The 23,679-nt window shown below is 32.5% G+C and overlaps 1 protein-coding gene across 2 annotated transcripts in view; it reads right to left on the minus strand.

The window, feature by feature from the left end:
* LOC118196621 (2-Hydroxyacid oxidase 1-like) overlaps positions 1-23,679 on the minus strand; it is a 67,878-nt gene that overhangs the window by 18,412 nt on the left and 25,787 nt on the right. For both annotated transcript variants that reach the window (XM_035368102.2, XM_035368095.2), the window contains 3 exons: positions 19,026-19,144; positions 9,219-9,310; positions 3,724-3,891 (listed from right to left, as the gene is read on the minus strand). In XM_035368102.2, coding sequence (XP_035223993.1) covers positions 3,724-3,891; positions 9,219-9,310; positions 19,026-19,144 — 379 coding nt within the window. The remainder of the gene's footprint in view (positions 1-3,723; positions 3,892-9,218; positions 9,311-19,025; positions 19,145-23,679) is intronic.

Consider the following 23,679-nt stretch of genomic DNA (forward strand, 5'->3'; position numbering starts at 1 on the left):
AACATAAAAGGCCTCAAGAAAGCGAAGCTTCGGAGGAAAAATAAGGTTAGAGGGGTAAGTCCATTTAACATTGAGGTAAATGGTCATCTCGCCAAATTGATAGCGTCAAACTAGCAGTGATTTTGCCGATTAATTTTTGTCGCCAAATTTAGTGAGAAATCGCCAACAGTTGCTAAACTTAGCAAAATTGTAATTCTGTTTAGGTTTTCTGAAGAAACTTCCAATTCAAAAGTTCTGGGACTTAATTTTTAAAAATTCTTTTCATGTGAAAGGAGAAGTTTACCGATCCTTTTTAAAAATAGCGTTTGAGGACGTTGATGCAGTATTGTGAATGCGCAGCCCTCCAGCCTAATGACATCATGGTTATTTTCGTTGCTGGACAAGGTCAAAGACAGCCTTAAAATTACACATGTATGGCTTTGTTCCCATACCAGAGGTTGGGGCCCAGAATCAATTAAATACAATTGCAGATTAAATAATAAAATTATAATTACAGATTTAATAATTAAATACAATTACAGTTAAATAATTAAACATAATTATACATTTAGTAGTTTAAAATAATAAAATATCAAATATTTAAAGGAAAATTAAATAAATAATGAAAACTTGGCATCTTAAACACGTGGTCCAAGAGGTCGTTGTCATATTAGCAAAAAGAGTTATCGTTATCACAAAAACGAAATTTTCAAAAAATATGTCCTTTGTCACACACACACACACACAAAAAAAAAAAAAAAAAAAAAAAAAAACGAAACTTTGGAAAAGATTATCTCATTCAAACATGTCAATACTAGATCTGATTTTAACGTGATCTAAGATGGTGCCGGTTACAATTAGCGGCTTATGTTTTTAAACTCCCATTGTGCTGCTGTCATCTACATAAATGGTGATCTTGTGACTGCATTTAAAATGACCAATGCAGTCTCCTACAGAAAACTAAAGCCAATAAATAGGTTTGTTGTAAACTTTTGCCATAACAAACAACTAAGATCTATTTTCATATGGAGAAAATCACCAGTATGCATGAAGTGAATGAACGATTCTCACATTTTCAAAGAACGTCTCAAACTCAATCAAAATCCAGTTCGAGATTTGCAACGGACTGCGCATAAAATCTCTGCCATTGCTGCAGTTGAGATAGTTGGACAGAGTAGTAATCGAAAAAAATTATTGATAGCACTCCATGAAGGGTGAAACAGAATACCCATTAGTTTTCATTAATTTTTGACATAGACTCTCCATCGTTAATTAAATATTTCATAGTTTTGAAAGGAATTAACTTACTAACACCTTTTAGTTTGGCAGATGAGAAGGAAATACTCTCAAATCTTTTCTCGTTTTACCATAATTAATTAGAGGGTACTCTTATATTTGCTAAATCTTTCGAAGCAAATTAACTTTTTAATCCAATCAATGAGTTCGAATCTTGATTTCGAACTTACATAAAGTTTGTTTTTTTATATGAAAGGATTATGAAGCATTGTGTTTCGAGCTGCATCAATTTATGAAACTTCATCATGCATGTGCTGTTGTTGTAGTTATTGCTTATGCTCACTTGTCTGACGTAGTCAGCACAAGCCCACGAAATTCCTCTTGGCAAGGAGCGCAAGATTACGCCTGTCGTTGGTAACAGCATTGAACACCTAACAGGTGACAGTGCAATTTGGCCCAGTTCCGCCCTCAATCTTGATGGAGAACACCCCGGGGGGGGAGGGACCCAGGGTCACCAAACCGCATGAGAGGACTTTCGGCTCGCCCCATATTTAGAATGGAACCATGCTGTTTGTAAATGCTAGCATTTAATGTTTGTAAATGCTAGCATTTACAAACATCCATGCCTTCTCCAAGATTCGAACGCGGGCCTTTCGGCATGACAGTGATCGACGCTAACCACCCTACCGGTTAGGCAGCTCTTCATGCATCTAAAACTGTTCATAAGGCCAATGGGACTCAAGGCTAGCGAACTGCTTTGTACGAAGAAGCAGAAATCATGAGTTCAGCTGTAAGCACCGTATTTCCTTAATTATGATTCAAAATTTAGAAACTTAACATAGTTTTCCAAGCTTTGTGAAATATGGGCAAATATCTCAGTCATATAGCTATTTCATCTCCGATCATGCATACTTAAGAGCTCGTGTCCAAAATTTTCAAATTAATTTAATAATGAGTTCTAGTTTTTGTAATACTAGTAGTGTTCCAGTCTGAATAACACTCAAATTTGAGCAACACTCAAATTCAAATCTCATAAATTCACCGCTCATTTACTGCCGGTTACAATTAGCGGCTTATATTTTTAAATTAGCGGCTTATATTTATAATTAATCCGTTTAATAACAATCCGTGCTTAATATTTTGTTAATTCTCTCAGTTAACGTTTCTCTAATTATGTGACTGGTGATCAAATTTATAGACCTTCAGTCTTATTAGCCCTAAGAAGCGTTAGCTCAGAAAGGCTAATAGTCTCGAACGGGATTTTGCGTTGAATCATTATCAAAGGCTGAATCATTTTTCAAATCGTTCTCACAAAATATTATCGCGCTGTATTATTTTCAAAGAAATTAAACAAAAGAGAATGTACGAGAATGTAGGTATGTTTCTCGTATTGTGAAAAAACGACGGTGCCTAGAGACGTCAAATTTTGCATAACGTAATCATCCACCCGAACATGGACGCATGGAAGACCGAATTTGGAATCTGGAATTTGTTTCATAAACTTCACATTTATTAATTATTTCACATTTTGTAAAATTTTAACGAATGTTTTGATTAATGATCTCAACGATTTCAAAGGGAGCAATGGCAACACTGTACGGAAAATAGCATTTTTATCTCCAGCGCGCAAGACTGTCTATCGGAAATTCTAAAGATATGCTGTTTTTAATTAGTTTGTGATTTTGCTGTTGAATTGAATTTTACGTGGCTTACGTGCGAAGAAAATGATATTTAATAAGTAAAGGTAACACACAAAAAGTTACAAAAACGCCCCTTAAGGCATTATATAAAATCTGAAAGCTTTCAAATTTGTATATATGTATTTATGTGATGATTTTATTGATGGGCACAAGAATGACAGGAATAACAATCAGGTTACACCAGACGTTGTCGTTGGGAAGTAGAAGACAACAGAATGATGATATCGAAGGAATTAGCTTTTAATTGAACATTTCTATTCAATTCAAATGGCAGATCATATTTATTGTAGATGAAATTTTCCAGATTACATATCCAATAATGATTTAAATTAAAGCAAGGTTAAATTTAGGCTTTCAACGTCATAACTATTCTAACAAAGGGAAGAAGAATGGACAGAGCAGCACAGGGTCTTAAAGCAAGGAAGGCAGTAAGCAGTCTGACTAACAAATGGCGCGTACTCGGTATTTATACTAGCAGTTACATAACATGCCAGAATGATCTCGAAATTACTGTTCTAAAATCCTGAAATTGCGGAAAGTTAATTAGAGATTGCCTGTTCGTGTACAGCAAAGCCATCGTATTTTTTATATTTTACATATATATATTCTTGTTTTATTCAAAAAAGGTTACTTGATATTGAATTATATTCATTTTATAAGCTACAACATTTTTTAAGCAATAATATTTTTTGAACTTCTGAACTGCCAGTTAAATCACATCGAGAGAAAACAGTTATTTTTAAATAGTTATATACCTAAGCGTTAGTTATATAACTAATAAATGAAAGGCATATCAGTATAGACTTACTCCAATAGTAAGGCCCCATATGACTGGTCTTCCGACGAAGGCAACTTTTGCTCCTCTAGCCAAAGCTTTAAAAACATCGGAGCCACTACGAATTCCACCATCGATATAAACTTCTTTACTAGGATCAAGTTTATTCACTGCTTCGACAACGCCAGGTAGAACATCAATCTAAAATTAAATGCATAAATGTCTAGGAAAATAATATTAAAACTCTTCAAAAATTGGAAAGAGACATAAGAATTTTTCAATTTAACTGGAGCACATTAAAAAATTTACTGTTAAAATTCCATAAAGTTTAAACATAATTAAAGGTATAAAAATCATGAAAAAAAATCTGCTTTGTTTATGCAGATTGCAGTAATACCTGAAGCAGTTTTAAGCTAAAGAGTTCTAAGCGTTCTAGTTCCAGCATCAATCCCCCAGAAATTAAAGCAAAGGAGCACAAAATCTTATATTTTAAGTCAGTTTGTCAAAACGGCAAATTTAAAGTGTAAGGAATTTTCACCTGCCTTCGTGTTGCAATTAAAAGCACATCCTAACATCGGAAGATGTTGATAATATCGCTTATTTTCTGTGTTAACTAGCTTCCCCCCCCCGGGGGTCGACGTAGACAACTCTGTGAAGCTACTGTCTGGGATCTGTACCTAGGCAATCTCTACCACGGTAGTATAAAATCACGAACCTGGCGATTCCAGAACTCGGGGTTGGGTCATTTATATGGTCAGACCTCGGAGGAATGGCGTAAGACGTATACCAGGTGGTTCTGTAGCTTGATGTGGTACGGCACCACGGTGTGGGACGGCACCGAGTTTGCTAGCTAACGTCCTGATGGGACGCGCTGCCCGTGTAGTACTGGCGGAAGCATTTTAAACGACCAGTCAGTCCATCAGGTTTTCAGGTCACCCCTCCGTCGTATAGCCGATAAGAGGGAGTGGTGACCCCTCGGGCCCGGCCGAATAAGCGGAAGGTTTTTGGAGTTATATCGTCTGAGGCTAAGAGCCGGTGTGGGACCCGGTTCTCTAGACATAAGTGAATGCGTTCAAAACTCCTAAGTGGAATTAGTTAATTTGGGCTAAGGCTAAGTTTTGGAAACTGTGCACTCACGACTGCAGCCCACTGAGTGGAATTCGTTCTGTGGCCTTCCTGCAGTGGCCTTCCCCCTGCCTAATATGGGGTTGTCTCAGATGGGAGACCGTTCCCTCAGTTGTGACTTCAGTCAGGAGAGGTGTATAAATTTTTATTTATTGATTGATTTTTAACTCGCTTGAAAAAAAATTCCTGGATGACTTAACAGTTGGCGCTTAAATTAAAACTGTATTGGACACTATTCATCACACCTGGATCTGGCGATTGGTTCCTCACCTTCCGAGTCGCTCTTTAAGTGGAGGAGGGAGGATGTAAGGAATTTTCCCTTTCTTTACAGCGTGCCTTCGTGGTGCAGTTTTACGCACATCCGGCTGGCAGTCGAGAGGATCGGAATCCGGCTGGCAGGCAAAGGCATTTCAAAGGTAAGGTGATCGAACAAACTTTACAAAGGTGATCGAAGTATTAAAATTTAATCGATGATATTTCGTCATCATTACGATTAGGCGATTGGTTCTTCACCTCCAAAGTCGCAATTTACGTGAAGGAGTCTGTGAGGGATATATCCCTCTTTGCTCCATGCCTTCTTGATGCACATGGAATTACGTCTGGCTAGCAATTCGAAGGTCCTCATTTCGAATCCCGGCGAGAGCCTTGCAGATTTTTCATGTTCCCTGCTTCGGCAAACCTAATGATTCTGCAACCGTAGGATATAATTTCTGTTTCATTATTTCAGTGCAAATTAGTACCATGTGCAACCCTGTGCTTTTTTTTTTCTTAAATAAAGAAAATCTTTAATTATGGATGAATTTTTTTCTTTACGGTTCCATTAGGATGCGTTCAGACGGCGACGTAAATGTCACAGAGGCATAGTCAGAAGGAATAAAAAGCGGGGATTCCGTTCGCACCTGCGACACAATGTCTAAGACCCACCCACTTAGAGAAGCTAAATTTGCGTATGTTTTGCCGCTCTTTTTTCCCATTTAGGTTTCCCGCGTTCGCTCTGATTGGTAGATGTTTATCCCAAGTCGGTATAGAGTTGAAAACTTCGAACTTTATTATAAGTGCCTAAACCACATTTTGTGACGTGGCACAGACTGGTTGCCTGCCAACGCAGCTCGACTTAAACCACTTATGCTCTTTATGCCGTCGTCTGAACGCGCAACCTTAAATACTATGCGCTTATACTACAAAGCCTATATATTTAATGACTTAAAAATTAACATCACACACCATCACGCTAGCTATCTTTCAGATAGACCAGTCAAGTGTGCTTTGAACTGAATTACAGGATAGATACATGGCCTTGAAGAGTGATTTTATTGAAGCTGAATTATTTACATATTTTTTTAGATCTTCAATATAGCATTTCCGCAATACCTTCGCTTTACAGTGGTAATTATGTTAACGAAAGAAATATATAAGTATTCTTATTAAAAGAATGCCATTAAGAATCACCTTAACATGATTGAAAGCATACGGAGTTTTAATGTTTACTGCAATTATTTTATTTCCGTATCTCTCTATAACGTACAGCTAAATTCTAGAGACATTAGGTTGTTTCGAAGCAGGATATATGAAATATGAGCGATGCTCTCCCCGGGACTCGAACCTTGGATCTTTCGAATACGCGCCGAGTGTGCTGGCCATTATATCACGAAGACATGCTAAGAAAGCGAGAGAAATACCTTATATACTCCAACTTTTAAAGGGCAACTGGAGGTTAGGGGATCCAATCGCCAAATCCTGGTGGTGGAGAATCGTCATCCATCAGCCTTTTAGCTCGGGCGCCACTGTAGAGTTATTAGATTATTTTTGAAGCGGGAGATGTGACAAATGAGCATTGCCCTCGCCGGGGCTCGAACCTGGACCTCTCGAATACGTGCCGGGTATACTATCGTTACACCACGAAGGCATGCAGAAAAGAGGGAGAAAATATCTTATAAAATTAGAAAACAAATGTGTAATAAATGACTAAAAATAATAAAAATAAATATTTTACACTTACTACAGTATTAAAATATGTTTAAGAAATACTTCTGAAATAAATTTTGCAACAAAAAATGCTTATTTCCTAAGAATTATAAAATATGTTCCCCAAAAACAAATTATTAAAATCTTAAATTATTTTACAGTAATAAATACTATTTTCTATACTGCGATTCTGTGATGTATGATGTCGATTAAAACGAATTCTGTGCATTAATTTGTATAACAGTATGTTTTAATTTTCTATATGCGTTGCTATACATTCATGATATTCATGATTTTAACTGAAATTTTTTACTCATAATACCACCTGATGTATTACTTTTTGCAATTTATATAAACAAATGCTTTCTATCACGCATTTTTTTCATTGTTTTCAAGAGTATATTGTTTCACATTGAGCATATATCTAATAAAGTACTTTATATTTTAGGAAAATCAACGGTTTTCATATAAAATAGCCGTATTAGGTAGTTTTGTAATTTTTAACATTATATATAACATTCCATTTTCCAACATTCAGTGTAACAAGCACATACTTGTTAACACACAAATCTTTAAATGTGTTTATTAATTGAGATTTTTTAATTCTCTTTTACAATTTGTGCTGTCAGAGCCTTTTATTTATAATTCACGGCTTGTGCAAAAAACTTCCTTCAAATCTTATAAATGACAACTTATGAAATTTGTTAAGGGAGATTTTCAATTTATAGTTAGTGATATATTTAGCAATACAAAAATCATGTTTCGTAATTTTAGTTTTTATCATTAAAAATTTATTTGATTTTAAATTTTAATTCCAAATCTTCCGGAGACTGGATCCTATCCGCTAATACTTTTTTTAAATAAGTATGCACTAAAAAAATTATACAATACTTCTCTCACCTGTGTTAACTGAATGCAGTGCAGTAATATCTGGAATATATTCCTTTGTTTTATTTTATTTCATTCTACTATACGTAATGATATTTACTGCCAGGAAAATACAATATGCTTGCAGCTTTATTCTTAGGTAGGCCTATAAATGGCTGTCAAGTGGAAATTAATTGCAATGAAATTGTAATTCACATGTATGTGTATTTGAAACTCTAATTCTAACATTCATATTTCCAGAACATTTGTATACTTAGCGTCTTCTAATGTTTTTCTTCAGATTGATCGCTTTTGTTTGATCAGTACGCTAAGGAGTCATAAAAGTACTAAGCACTGGTAGTTTGATCCAGGTTGAAATCGCGGCAAACGGACTGGCTGCAGGGGAGTATTTATGATTTTCAAGAAGGCGATAGCCACTCAACCGAGATAGTGATTGATGACTCTGACTGCCGTAACAAAAGGCCCGGTTTCGAATACTGGAGTGTGCGGCATGGGGGCACTCAAATATGAGAGGAGCCAAAACATCAACTCGGGAGGTTGGTGGTAGAGAAATAGAACTGGGAGACACTCGACTCGTCCCCTCGGGGAGATCCTCAATAAAATTCATCCCGGGGGACCCGTCCACCCGAGATGATCTGCATTACAATTGGTGCCGGAACTAAGCAAAGTGGTAGTATCACTTGAATGGTGTTCTTCTCAGATAAGTGAGATAAGTCACAACAACCACAACGCATGAGGGTAATATTAACAAATTCCCTCAAAAAGTCTGCGGCAGAACATCCTCCATGAACTTATAGCTTTTCTTAGGCAGATGACCTTTCATATGTTCTGCTGTCATCAAAGATATCTAATCTACTTTAATAAAATCAATGTGACTAAATGGATAACTGGAAAGTTGAATAGATTCAACTTTTTAAAATGTTATACCTGAGGTCTTTTAATTAAACTTAAATATTTCCGAACACATTCTCACACATTTAGAAGTTACTGACTGCGCTTCAGATGACATCGAATATGTTGGAAGCCTCTCAGCTCTCTCAGCATAAAATTCCATATAGAAGGCTGGCTTTCTTATTCATTACACATGAAAATTTCTTCGTTCTTTTAATGTATTCGATTTTGGGTGGGATATATGATGGAAGAGAAGGAATAAAGATAAAAAGTGAGAGAGTCGTTTTTTATTTTTAATCAAGAAAATACCATTTATTTATGACATTTTGAGGAACTTTAAAACTTTAGGTCTAAACCCTAACGCTCGAAGGGCTAGTCAAATTCTTTCCAACGTTCTTATTTTTATTTAATTTAAACATGCCCTCAGTCTCTCAACCATTTTAAGCTAAGAGTTAGAAGCCAGGGATTAATTAGCAAGTGTAACAGCAAGCGAAAATTCAAGATTATATTGATAATAATGTATATATATCAACTGAGAGAGAAAAATAAATTCATAAAAAATCAATTACAAGCCCAATTTTCAACTGCATATTTGAACTTGTACACTAAAGTTTAAAACGTACTACTATAAATGGAAGGTTATTTAAGATCAAACTTACGGTTGCAGGGTCTCCATCCACCTGCCTTCCGCCATGATTTGAAACTAAAATAGCCGAAGCTCCTGCTAAAATAGCTTTAGTCGCATCTTCACCTGTGATTAAAGTTAATTATGTTATCTACGTTTTAATGCATGAAATAAAGATTATAAAACTCAAATTGTTAAATAACATACTGATCGAAATTCTACAAGTGTACGAAAAAGTTCCTGCACTATCTCTTTTAGCAATAAATATATTAATTATCTTCGCACATGCGTTTTCAAATTACCTTTTTTGAATTAATCATCATGCACAATAATACACCGGTTCTAGCATTCATGACAACCCTGCAATGCACACTCGTAATCAGTTTTCATAAGCAAATCCACAACATGTTACACTTCGCGCAGTAGTTTGCATATTATTTTGCTTGTATCCTAGCTTTGTACTGACTATAATAATATGAGTTACGTTGCAAGCGTATTATCATAAATTGCAAGAGGTTTATTCTTTGCTGTATTTATAAAATCTTCATCGTTTTACTAATTGTTTACTCCCTTATAATGGTAAAAAAACTATTGTGTGTTACGTAGCAACTGCGTGCACCTCCTGTGCGGCTTTAGTTATAGTTTAATAACTTAAATTAATTAAAAATACATATTCGTAGCAACATTAGTTTTATTTTTATCATTTCATGACACAATAATAATCGCCTTTGACACACAAGGTTTTGTAATTTTATCAACTGTAGAAATTCTTAATTGATTATAATACCTATCTTTTCTAATATAGGTTAAAATTATTTTAGAGGAATTCTAACAATTTTTATTTTTTGCATTAAAAAATCAATAAAGTTTACTACGCTTAATACTGTTTTGTTTACAATGCATTAATACTGAATCATTAGTGTAACAAAAGCACTAAAACTTTCGCTACTGTAATAGCAGCAAAAGTTTTGCAGATTCCTAAGAGTAAATTTTTTACAACACAGAAATGATCAAGATTTGTGTTACATTGATATGGACATTGATTTTATGCAACGTTATTATTGTTCAGAAAAACTATTTCGTGCATTAATAGTTTTTATTGATTATCAGAAATTTGCTATTGTATGGATTTTTGATTTAATATAATTTTATGAGCACCGATATGTATCGAGCAAAGTACACTGAAGCACTACATACCAAGCTCTCAAACAACAGAATGGCTCCATGTAAAGTTTTTGAACAACAGTCTCAAACATTCAACATATTTCTGATTAAAAACAAAAGCTAATGCAAAAATGTACAAGATGCTGGGTGGGCTCTCCTATTGCGAAAAGGAAATATACTACGCTGGTGTAGAAATGTAATTCAGGATACAATATGAAAATAAATGCTGTACTGGCTGTAAAGCATCTCTTATCGGACGTGAGACAAACGCGATTAACGTAAATAAATGCCACTCTTCTCATCCCTTAAGAGTTACAATCTATAAGTAAACATAATGCACAGTAGGCATTGACTGTTGTCTCTGGTAAAAGTATTAATTTATTTCAAGAAATATTACGCAAAACGTTTTTGCAAGAAGCTCAAAATTTCTGATTCTGTAGCTTTGTACACGTAGTCGAAAGTTTACATTTTTTTTTTTTTTTTTTTGCGTGGTTTTTGGTGCAATTATAAACGTATGGTTGTTTTCCTATAACAGTGAGTCACTCACCATTACTCTTCATTACCCATGAGGAAATCAGATCACTCATATCTTATGAGGAATGGTTTGGTTCCGAAAGTAAGGTCATCGCATTTTCAGATGGCTCAGACTATTCTTTTACCATCGATAGCGAACTGATGATACACTTTGCACTTTGTAATCGATTATGAAGTCTCGATACTTCGTTTACGTTTGATATGGAATTGTGGTAAGGTTGTACATAGAAAATCTTGAAGAAAGGAAAAGTATCTAACTTCATGTTTAATTCTTTTCTTGTTGTATAAGAGATTCGGCGCAAAGCCAATAGATCTGTAAGATATAGTCAGTCATCTCCATTATTCAAATTAATTCATCGTGATACCTTTATGAAAGTCTTAATAAACAGAAACTGGCTCATATTGCTGATACATGATCAAAAGTACTGATATGCTTAGTTCAGTTCTCTTGTCAATAAAAAACAGAAATTGTGCATGCAATGAGTGTAAAAAATAATAAAAATTTATATCCGTATGTATTGCTGTTTAAGTAGAAACAACGCATGACTATAAAATACGCAAGTAGTGCACGACGTTGCAAACTAGTCCGAGGAGGTTGCAAAGTGGTTATGGTAACTTTTACAACCTCTTTACAACGTTGCGAAGACGTAAAATATTTGCCGTTGAATCTTGGCAATTTGTCGACGTCGCTGAAACGTCATGATATGACAGCTTTCAGACGTGGTCGCTTTAGCATTTTAGTTTTTTTAGTTCATCAGCATTACTTTTAGAATGAAAAGAGACTAAATCTGCCCTTTCAAGAATCTGAAGTCCGCATAAGATTTACTTTGCAATATTTCATTACTTTATTTCATCTAAATATATTAATCTAAGGTAGATTCATCTAATGAAATGTAAATTTAATATAAATACTTTAGATTTATTAAATTTAATTAGTACTTGCTAAATAATTGTTTAAAATTTTTATAAAATAATTAATACTCAAACTATTTTTTATAAATAGCAAAATATTTAAAAATGAATATTATAGCAAAATATTTAAAAATGAAACTAATCTATAAAGTAAGTTATTAAGTTATGCATTTTATATACTTTAAAAAATCATATTTCCGAAATCAATGCAAATCATATGCTAGCAGTTATTTCACTACTGAAATATGACTTTATTTCTTATTTTGGAAGTAAAGACGAATTCTCGGCTGTCTAATATATATGAAGGAAAACTCATCGACAATCAGGAGAAGCAGATTTGTACATTATTTACTGGATGTTTAATATAAACGAACATCTCGAGATTTGCGCGCTTTGGCTAGCTGCCAAATTCATACAAGGAACTACGCAATTAATTCAGATTCTAGCAGTTCTTTTAAGTAATTTGGTAAAGATGCCATCTGTAAGGCGTTTGAAAAGACTGACTGCATGTTTGAAATTAAATCAAGCAAGGACTCATATAATTGCGAATATCTGCTCTACAAGAAGACACCAAAAGTTTGGATACATCATTTAAAAAATATTGAATGCAACGAGCTACAATGGTAATCGTGAATATAGTGTTCTCTTTTGGTGTTTTATGTGTTGCCTGTGAATAAAAAGTTATATGGTGGATTGTGCTTCGGTTATAATGTCCTAAGTGCTATATCGTATATCATGCATATTAAGCGATTATTATGTACATATTGAAAGGTAATCTTGTCGAGTCATTAGGTTCATTGGAAGCAGAAAAGATGAAAAATAGCAATCGACTTCACCGGAAATCGAGCCTCGGACCTCTGGAATACCATCCCAGCGTGCTACCGTTACACCACGAAAGCACGCTAGGAAAGTGGGAGAAATACCTTATATACTCCCCTTTTTAAAGGGCGACTAGGGATTTAGGCGACCTAGTCGCCAAATCCTGAGTGCGGAGAATCATCATCCACAACCATTTTAGTTCGGGCGCCACTTGTAGAGACATTAGGTATATTTGAAGCAAGCAGACAAGATAAAAAATGGCAAACGCCTTCGCCGGGAACCGAATCACGGGCCTCTGGAATACCGGCCGAGCATGCTACCGTTACACCACGAAGGCATGCTAGGGAAGTGGGAGAAATACCTTATAATCTCAGAAGTAATTCATATAAAATCAAAAGTAACATACAACGGTAAGGCATTTTCTGGTTTTGCTGAAAATGCAATCAATGGAGAAGCAATTCATATTATTCTGGTGTGTTCGTTAGTTTCAAAATACACAAAAAAAAAAAAAAAAAAAAAAAAAATTGGATTGGTGGCAGTACTTAAGGAGACGGTGGACTTTAAAAATTAGTTTTCTAATTTTTTGTGTTTTCTACAAGGAATTTTACACATATACATATTATAACATCAGTTTATAAAATATATGTTCAAAATTTTAATTTACTTTAAATTAAAAAATTTTAAAACAAATAATTAATTATTTTAATTAAAGATTAAAAATGCTCCTTGCGCTCTAATTTTCAATATTTCTTCCTAATTTTTCCTTTAAGATAATTATAAAGACTTACCAAAAGATTTTGTGTATCCATTATTGAATATGATGAATCAAAAATTTTTAAAAAAGAATTTTGTTAACTTAAACCCAATTTTCGGAAAAATATCACCTTTTGTTAAACATTATCACAAGTTTAAAATTCTTAATAACCTCCTATCCAAAAATGCATACACGTTTTACTGTAACATATAACAAGATAATTTCTTCCAACTATCATTCATTTTGAACTAAAACTGAGTCGCATGGAGCATTTTCAAGACATAGGAACTGCCAAAAATTTTGTTTTGTGAAAACCGAATTTAAAGTTTTTCTTCAAACTTACTTTTAATACATGGTCATGAAAAACAGCAAATTAATTTTAAATATAACTTGTAAACACTAAATAACATTTTCGTATCATTTAACTATTTTTAATCTCATAATATTAAATATGGCAAATATAAACATATCTCAAATTGGTATGTGATTCAAAGTTATAGGGAGAAACAATTTATGCATTATACCCAATGAATCATTTAAAATTCCCCCGCACCATATATTTTATCTTCATTTGTCACATTTACCTTATCTTTTAATGCTTTACAATATTTTTTACTATTTCTGTTTTTTTTTTCCAAGCAGGTAAACTTATCTTTTTGCTTTGGTTCAAGCGACGTTGATCCCGCTTTTTTGCAACGAATAGAGAAAACGAGTTTCCCCATGCTCTACGCGTATAACATTTACATAACCAAGTTAAATTCATCAATACTTGTCAATCCTGACATTTCTAGCCTTTTTTTTAGAAATAAACATTTCTTTTGGTCAAATATATAAATTATAACTGTTGAAATACATTTTTTACATTTTTTCCAAAATATATGAATTATAACTGTTGAAATATATTTATACATTTTCTCCAAAATTTAAGGGTAAAAGTTTACATTGTTTATACACTTTAAATGCTTGTAACTTCTTTAAAAATTAGAATATTTGAATTCGGTTTTTTGCATACGATGTAGTTACGTATATGGAATATTACGAGAATAAAAAATCAAATTCAATATTTTGGTTGATGTTTAGCTATTTTAAAGTCCACCGTCCCCTTAATATAACTGCTGAAGGTAAATTAGATATATGTAATAACAAGAACCAATACATTAAAATTAATAATTTCATTTCATTCTACACATTCTATAGTATGCAGGAAAGATTAATCATTTTAAAGGTGTATGAAATGTATGATCGAAAGAAAAATGTTAAGAAAGCCTTAGCATTACTATGAAATATTGTCATCTATAATTATGTGATATTTAATTGTGTAATATTAAAAAACACTAAATATTTTTTATTGATTGCAAATTGCAATTTTAATAATTTTCGTTTAGCATCTATTCATCCAAACACTGTGTACGCGTTTTTTTAAATATTACCGTTATGTATGTTTATTAGATTCTCCCAATAAATGAATGTTGGAAATTAGGTTTTATTTTTTATTAAATTTAAGTATATTCTATTGACGTTATGTATATTTATTATCTCAATAAATAAATGTTGGAAATTAGGTTTTATTTTTTATTAAATTTAAGTATATTCTATTTTCTTCGCTTACTTTTTATGTGCTTGTGTTAGCAAAGAAATTCATAATAAATAGAAACAAAACGTTTCATCGTGTGCTATTTAACCAAGAGTTTACTTTAACGTACTTAGCTTACTATCGTATACTATATTACTTAAATTATTTCTGTACAGTATTATAAAAAGTGTATGAAATAATCATTGTAATCTACCACTATTCTAAAATGTAGAAACTAAAAGTAAGTAAATACATTAACATATGATCCAAAAAAATGGTGCTAAGGAACATCAGCATTACTAGTAAATACTGCAATCCATAAATAGTGCAACTTTAATTGCTTACTATTTAAAAAACACAAATAATTTTTTTATTCATTGGAAATTTTAGTTTTGTTACCTTCCTTCTGCTATTTGTACTTTCAAACACCGCTAGTTTATGGTTTTTTCCTTAAATAGTGCTGTCATGTATGTTGTTTGTTAGGTTATTATTTCATTTTATATAGGAAATGGGAAGTTTTTTTTTTTTTGGTTGTAAGATTTAGGTATATTTTTGATAACATTTATTAACTACTTTATACAATGTTTCACTTGCGTATCTTGCAGATATAAAAGTTAATGGTTATACTTTTTACCATAAAACGCGAATAAATTTATACTTGAGTTCAGGTAAACTACTGATTATGTTCCCTTAAGAATTGCTTCCTAATTTATCATGACAGGGGCAATTTTCAATGTCTCCGAGATTTAATAGAAATAAATGCGATAATGCTGTTATAATCAGAAACGCTCTTTTTTACCGACATATATATCTTTATTTTTATTTATGTCTGATTGAGTTTTATTTACTTAAAACCTACTAACCACTTTCATAATTACTCTCACTTACATACTAAAGGATTAAGAAAAAAAATAATGAAATCCTAAATAATCATAACTTGGAATTTAAGTTATTTAAAAATATAGTTTAAATTAATGAAAATAATTAACACTGTTATTAATTATACATAATTATTCTAAAAGGAAAAAACTGTATTTTCTTCTGGTTTTCAGGAAATGATAAAATATTTAAACTTTAGAAAAATACAAGGAATACAAAATTTAAAAAAGGAGAAAAATATATTAATTATAAGCTTATTTTTCTGCATAAATCAATATGTAACACAGTACATAATAACGATATTTTCACAACTGTTGAGAAAAGGTCAAATTCTGTAAACATTTAGACTTCGTCGTACGATTCTTTCACAACCGAAATATAACCTAAGAAGGACGTAATAACGATGTCTGTGCGATAAAAACCTCATCTGCAAAGACGTAATAAAGACGTTTTTGCAACAGTTGCTAAACAGTGGAATTTCGCGGACATTTGCGTATCTTAAAGACGACATATTGCAACGTTTTTGCAAGACATCCGTTATGAGTTTGCAACGTCGTTACTACGCTGCCGTGCTACTTGGGTAGTATTAGAATCTAATGATTGTACATGTACGATTCAAAATTATAATTACGTATGGTAGAGCACATGAGGAAAATAATCATTGAATTTTATTTATTTAAAAACTTCGTAGTAGATAAACAACGACCACTTGCTTCTCAACGATACAAGTCTGTCTCTCGATGGTAAAGAGCAGTCCGGGCCATCCGGAAAAATCGACGGCCCGAAAATAATCCCAATGTTTTCCCGTCTAACAAACGGTCTTGACTTGCTTACGCGGGATGTCCTAAGCGCAACACTCCCAGCAAATGAGATCATTTTAGGAAGTTGGTAACATCCACACAGCTACAATGAGGCATTTTAACTTCGCCTAAGACGTCTTTCACTGTCATTAAGAGCAGCAATAGAAAGCCTCTTTTAAGATAAAAACATGAAATTTCATTATAATTAATAAGCATTTTATATAGTTATGTAATTCCCATTATTTTCTGGACAATCCGTGTATTTTGTCTTTATTGAATATGCTGGTGGTGGTGACTGGTGACGGAAGGCGGGGACGCCTGATGTCTAACATAGGTAAGAAGTTGTATGTCCCACACAGTCATCAATCCAGAGCAGCAGGGACAATAAGAGATCTGCCCCGAGAGTTCATGTCCTTTAAGCAGAAGATATCGCATAGTTATTGGTTTTTACAACTGGTAATAGTAGCTTTCGTAGTACCAAGTGGCTTTCATAGTAAAGAGTGGTTAATGAATATGCTAAGTGATATTTTTATGAGAAATAGCGAGAATAAGAAATGTTGAAAAACATTCATGAATGAAATATGAATGCATGAAACAAAGATTGCGTATCTGACATTTTTTCCTATATATTCAAAGAAATCAGCTATTCAAGCCCCTTACCACAATTATTCAAATCAGCACTAGTGCCGATAAATAAATATCATAAATTCGATTAAAACTTCTACACAAGCGATAATGCTTAGTTGTCATTTATGTTGACAAACGTCACATGGACACATACTCTAATAATAATTCTTCCGCAAAAGATAGATGTTCGATAAAATGAAATTTACCCTTCAACGAAAAGCAGTTAAATAGCGCATAGTTCCATTATTTAATTACAGTCATGCATGTCAAAATGAAATACTATTATTTTATAGCGCAATAGAAAACATGCTAGTGCAAAATTTCATAAAATTTATTGATTTTTTTTCAAAAACAAGATGGTACCTTCAAAACAAAAATCGGATTTTCAATTACGAAAATATCTGTTGTATACACCACGTCTTTTTGTGCGAAATAATAAATTATGCGCATATTTTGCTGCACTTCATTTAAACTTATTTCTTCGAATTTCAATAGAGGTAGATTTCTCATTCAATTAATTCAGTTCTCAGTTCGCAACAAGGCAAAAATACATGAAAACTCAAAATATTTTCAATAAAAATTTAAAGATATAGAAAAACTTAAAACTCCGAACACAGTTAAAACAATTAAAAAGGCCGTTTCTACGCAAAAACAAAGAATTCGGGCAGATTATTTTGGTGCACAGAACTAAAAGTTCCCTTTCGGTCCCACTCGGCAAAAAGACACTGAAGGTGCAGGAAGACATAATTGACTGATCTGCTAAGTTTCAAATGTAAACAAATACGGCTCCCATGGTAAGAAAAATTAGGCTTAACTGCATTGAAACAACTTTTAAATTGTTGATTATTCCACAAATATTGCATGCAGATTAATAAAGGCATAAAAGCCTTAACGGGAAGATAAGAACAACATAATTCAAACGTTTTAAAGCAAAAATTGCATAATTTACCAAATTATAAGAATTAAAAAAACTGAGCCGCCTACTGAGCAGAGTAACAGAGTGGATTTAAGTGACAGAGTGGAGAGTAACAGAGTGGATTTTTAATTCAAGTCCCCTTAAAACATTTTTAATAATTTACATTCAAGTTACTTTAAAACACAAATTTCGGAATTAAACTTCCTACACATGGGTTCACTCTTTTTTGATAATTGTACTAAATTTATATTAGGGGATAATATAATCAATATTTCTTTAGTAAATATATATACTTTTGGTATCGCATTTGGTTTTGGCAACCAAAACGAGAGGTTCACAACTACATGCTATAGCATTCCTATATACAAAATTCCGATGTTCTGAGGTAGCTCGTTTTTGAGTTATGCGAGATACGTACATACATTTGTATGTACAGACCCCACGAAAAAAGTCTCTTCTGAATCCTTTTGAAATCAGCTTTATAATTCGTTTGGGAAAATGAGTTCTTTATTCTGTCCGTACGTACAGATGTCATGCAAGCACATCACTAAATTGCGTTCGATAGTAGTCAGAATGGATATTTTCGTTGAAATATTATACCAGGAATTTTTTTCGATTACATTATTTTCTTTACTTCGTACAGTGAAGTAAAAAGACACATACGTTATCTATACCTCAGCAATATCTCAGCTTCGACAGATTATAAGTGCTTCTGTTCGAATAAAACCCCATATTGCCGCAAATAACTATTCCGTATTCATTGAACACCGGATTAAAGTTCGAGCATATGTTACTCTAGAATTGATGCTAAGGGTTCCGGAGAATTATGGAAGGAATTTCATAAATTAGAAAGTATTACTTACCTTTAAGTATGCCCTTTACAACAATTGGCAATTCCGTTTGTTCTGTTAACCATGTGATATCATCATAGCTCAGAGAAGAATTTACACTAGGTACCTTTCCATCAGGCATGTTTACTAAACTAAAAAATATAAGTTGTTAGTTACTTTTCAAACACATGAAATAATCCTTTATTTGAAAGATTCCCACCATCTGAAATATTAAGAACTACCTAAATTTGAGAGAGTTCTGTAAAGATTGTAAATCAAGTGTTCTCAAACTTTTAAAATTTTATATTATATAAATAAGATTTAAAAATATTTGCTTCATCATCTACCAATATGTCTACCAAAAGGGACGCCATTTTACAATTATTTGAACCTTTTGTGTAAAAAATGTACCACCAAAATAATGTACTATAACAATTAGTGATACTGGCAGTTTAGTTTGTGAAATCCTGCTGCAAATTTATCTGAATATTATTATGACATAAATCTTCCCCTTTAAAGTAGCATATCATCTTTCACGTAAAGAAAATTACCTTCATTTTGAAAAGTTATCCACGATGAAACCCTGGATGTTTTCCTAATACTCTATAAATGAAGGTTCCTATTTTATTTCGATAGCATATTTAAAATAAAAATTAAACTGTGGCAGTTATTATTAATTTTCCCAAAGTATTGGAAACGAATAAAAAACGATTTGATGTGGACACGACGTGACTTACTTGTTGGGCCTGTTAAATTATGCATATTTTTGCTCCTTTTTATTTAAACTGATTTCCTCGAATGTCATAACAAATACATTTCTCATTCAATTAATTTAGTTCATCACTAAAATCACAAATAACACTTCAGAATTGCTTGACAGTATCCTAAGGACATAGAAGATTCTTCAATAATATTCCTAATTGTTAAATGATAATCGGTAGTCACCACATCTCTGAACTGACCGATGTGTTGCTCATTTATAGAAATGTATATTCCAGCAGAGAATGGTTTGTTTTCAATAATTTCTTTACTTTCCTTGAACATTTAAAAACTCTCAATTTTCGTAAAGATGTGTCGTCAAAAATCTTTTGTATCATTTAAAGGATGTTTAGTAGAAATGACATAGCAAAAGCCAAATTTAATTTAAGTTGAGAAGTCTTCAAAGCAAAAATGTTTTATGCATTAAAAATGAATTTATTTGAAAATGGAAAAGAAAATGAAATGCGTGTTGTTACTTCATGTCGAAGAAGGACGTAAAAATGCTGAAAGAAATTTGGAAGCAAATATCGTGTACGTGAGTATTTTAATCGAGTAATTCCTGGTATTGTATTCACAGTTATATATACCTAAACAAACCAAATTCGACATACCTACAGAAAGGATGCCATTTACAAACAAAGGAAGTTTTAATGGTACCATTGGGAGTTTTAATGGTACCAACTTTGATTACTATTATTACAAGTTTGATTACTATACGATGCTATGTATAACTATGTCAAACTATGTAATAGTAATCAAACTATTACATAGTTTGACATAGTTTTACGATTACTATACGATGCTATGTAAGTTTGATTACTATACGATGCTAAGCAGGACTACAAAAGACTATTACTATATTACAAATCGTGAGATTGGTTTTGCAGGCAAAACTAATTATTCCCAATAAAATCCTCTAACTGTTTCATTTAAAGGGCTCTTTTGCAGTCAATTTCCCAGTTCTCACTTTCACTACTAATATCGAATCCGTTTATTATTAATTGTTACAAAAATAGAAAATAATTCATAAATATTCCATATAAGCATGAAGTTTTACATGAAATTTTGTAATGGCAAAAACATTTTCCCTTTTGTTTTTTAAAACATTATTCGTCTTTAACTCTTTGTTATCTTTCTCTACCTGAACATCTAAGTATTTTCGTCACCAAGCGAGGAATTCTTTTAGCCTTACCGCAAATTTAAAATGAATGTTAATTAAAGTAGAGTTAATGCTTCCATAAAAGTATAGATCTGCTGGAAATTAAATCTTCATTTACACAACATACATTTTTCTATTTTTTGAATACATTAGAATATAAACAATTAAAACAACTAAAACAAGATTTTATAATGGGAGAAAAAAAATTACAGACGTTTCAAAAAGAAAATTTGCTCAAAAATTGAAGTTTTGGTAACCAAAATGAAAAACGAATGCATTATGCGACAAAATTCAATATTTAACGTATTAGATAACTTCATGAGCATCAGTTGCTTTAAACAGAAAAACAAGCTCTTTTTTAACATCTATCAAAAGCTTTCATGAAATCGTAATACACGATTTAATTTTCACTTTATAGTTCCATTTGAGTTGATTAAGTACATAAAGTTCATATTATTTTAAAGAACCATTTATTTTATGATTTAAATCTCTACTATTACCTCTCTCTTCCGTTTCTTGACCAGAATGTAATGTGAGATTTTCGGATTGAAAGATATAACGTGTTTCTGCCTTTCGAGATCACATTGCTAGTGCAGCTAGCCAGTGCCTCCTAGATTATATATCTAGGAGGTACTGAGCTAGCTCAGTTAAGATTTCACTCTGCGGCTTGAAATATAGTCGCCGATATTTTAATTGCTAAGCCTGCAATAAATTTTGAGCCAACTTCCTGCTAAATCATTTGCGCAGCCCTTGGTTACTAGACTGAATGCTGAATAACATGTTTCGTTCCTCTCCACATTATAAGATTAAACTGTTGTAAATTAATTTGCTTTTTGAAAAAATATTTCTCAGGGATTCTTACATTGTTGAAGAGCTTCCCAATATATTATTCAAAATCTTTGAATTAAAATTAAGCTAACCTCACAAATGTAAAAATGTTCAAATAAATAAATTAATATAAAACACATAAAATATAAAAATATTTAACAAACATCTGGAAGGGCAGCAGTTTGAAAAGTGAAACCTACATTCAGAATGATTCGACGCAAAATCGCAAACGAAAACAATAGTCTCTGAGGGACAAAGCACCTTTGGAGTAAAAAAAATCTAAAAGCTTTCAGATTTAACGATACGGCCAAAGAGGCTTTTTTAACGTTTTGTGTGTTAGCTTTATTTATTAAATATAATGTTCTTCGCACTGAAAACCATAAAATTCAATTCAACAGCAATATCGCAATTTAATATTCAAATGATTATAACTTTCAAATTTCCGATACACAGTCTATTATTATACACAGTCTAAATATTGCTACTAGCAGGCAAGAATGCGATGCGTATTGCATAGCTGGAGTATTTATAGCTTGGGAAATTTTTGTTTGAATTTAAATTACACCAGGGCAGTGGTCGGCAAAGTGCGGCTCCAGAGCCGCATGTGGCTCTTTGGCTCCTTAAGTACGGCTCTGGTACGAATATCCACGGAAGGTGGAACAATATTTTCATTTAAAAAAACTTGGTAAGAAAAATGTTACATCTTACTTTGATAAATTAAAATTCTTCTATAAATCGAGAACATGTATAATTTTTTGTTTGAGTAAAAAGATAGATAGGTAATTAAAATTTTATATTCTTGTAAAAATACGTAACGAACATTGAGTTTAATTTTATTAGTTTTCGTAAACGTAAACATAAACCATGCACAAGCTACCGGCATGCGCGTGCATGCTTTTTATAAAGTAGTGAAGGTATAAATTGGCATCACAGAGCAGTAGTTGCAGTGTGAACAGTTTTGTCTTTTCTACGGTGTCTGCCGTTGACCTGTCGTATTAAAAAAATGTTGTATTTTTTAATCTAGCTGCACATCTTACAGGTATTTTTCTACGATTTTGTTACACCTGCTATGTATGTTTGTGGTTCCGGTACAAAATGTGTAATCGATTTTCGATAACTTTTATTTGTCCAAATGTTGGAAGTTTTCTTCCAATTTTTGGTCATATTAAAAGTTTTGTTATTCTGATGATGGAAAAAAATATTTTTTTTAATGCAGTTACATATATTAATAAAATTGTATTTTAAAAATTTTTATTTTCATCAATTTAATAATGATAATAATTTTGTACTGGTGGCTTTAGAAAAAAAATATATTTGGAATACTTTTATAAGCACCCCAATTAACATGGCTACCAAAAAAAAAAAAAAAAAAAAAAAAAAAAAAAAAAAAGCAAAGAAAAACGGAAGGTGAAAACCGCGAATTTAAAGTTGAGTGGACAGAGAATTTTGCGTTTATTCAAAACTTGAATGGACTTCCGACATGTCTTATTTGTAAGGAGAAATTCGCGCATAACAAGAAGTCAAATTTAGAGAGACACTTTACAAGAAAGCACGTGTCATTTAGCACTAAATATCCTAACGGTGATGCAAGGAAGAAAGCAGTTAATGAACTTCAGAAGAGTCAAGAGTCATCAACTTCTGTGTTTAATAACTGGATGCAATCTTCCAGCAATATTAATATGGCAAGTTTTGTAAGAGATTGCTAAGAGAGAAAAACTGTACACACACGGCGAATATATAAAAAATTGTTTTATAAATGCATCCGATGAGCTATTTCGGGATTTTATTAAGAACAAAGCAGATATTCTGAAAAGAATTAAAGAGTTACCATTGTCTGCCAAAACCATTAAAAATAGAACAATTAAAATGTGTTCGAATATAACCATCCAGCATATCGAAGATCTGAAATTGGTTTCGGCTTTATCAATAGCAATTGACGAG

Source organism: Stegodyphus dumicola, chromosome 3 (assembly GCF_044657685.1).
Source record: "Stegodyphus dumicola isolate Sdum_Otavi_A_Nest chromosome 3, ASM4465768v1".
Classification (NCBI taxonomy): domain Eukaryota; kingdom Metazoa; phylum Arthropoda; class Arachnida; order Araneae; family Eresidae; genus Stegodyphus; species Stegodyphus dumicola.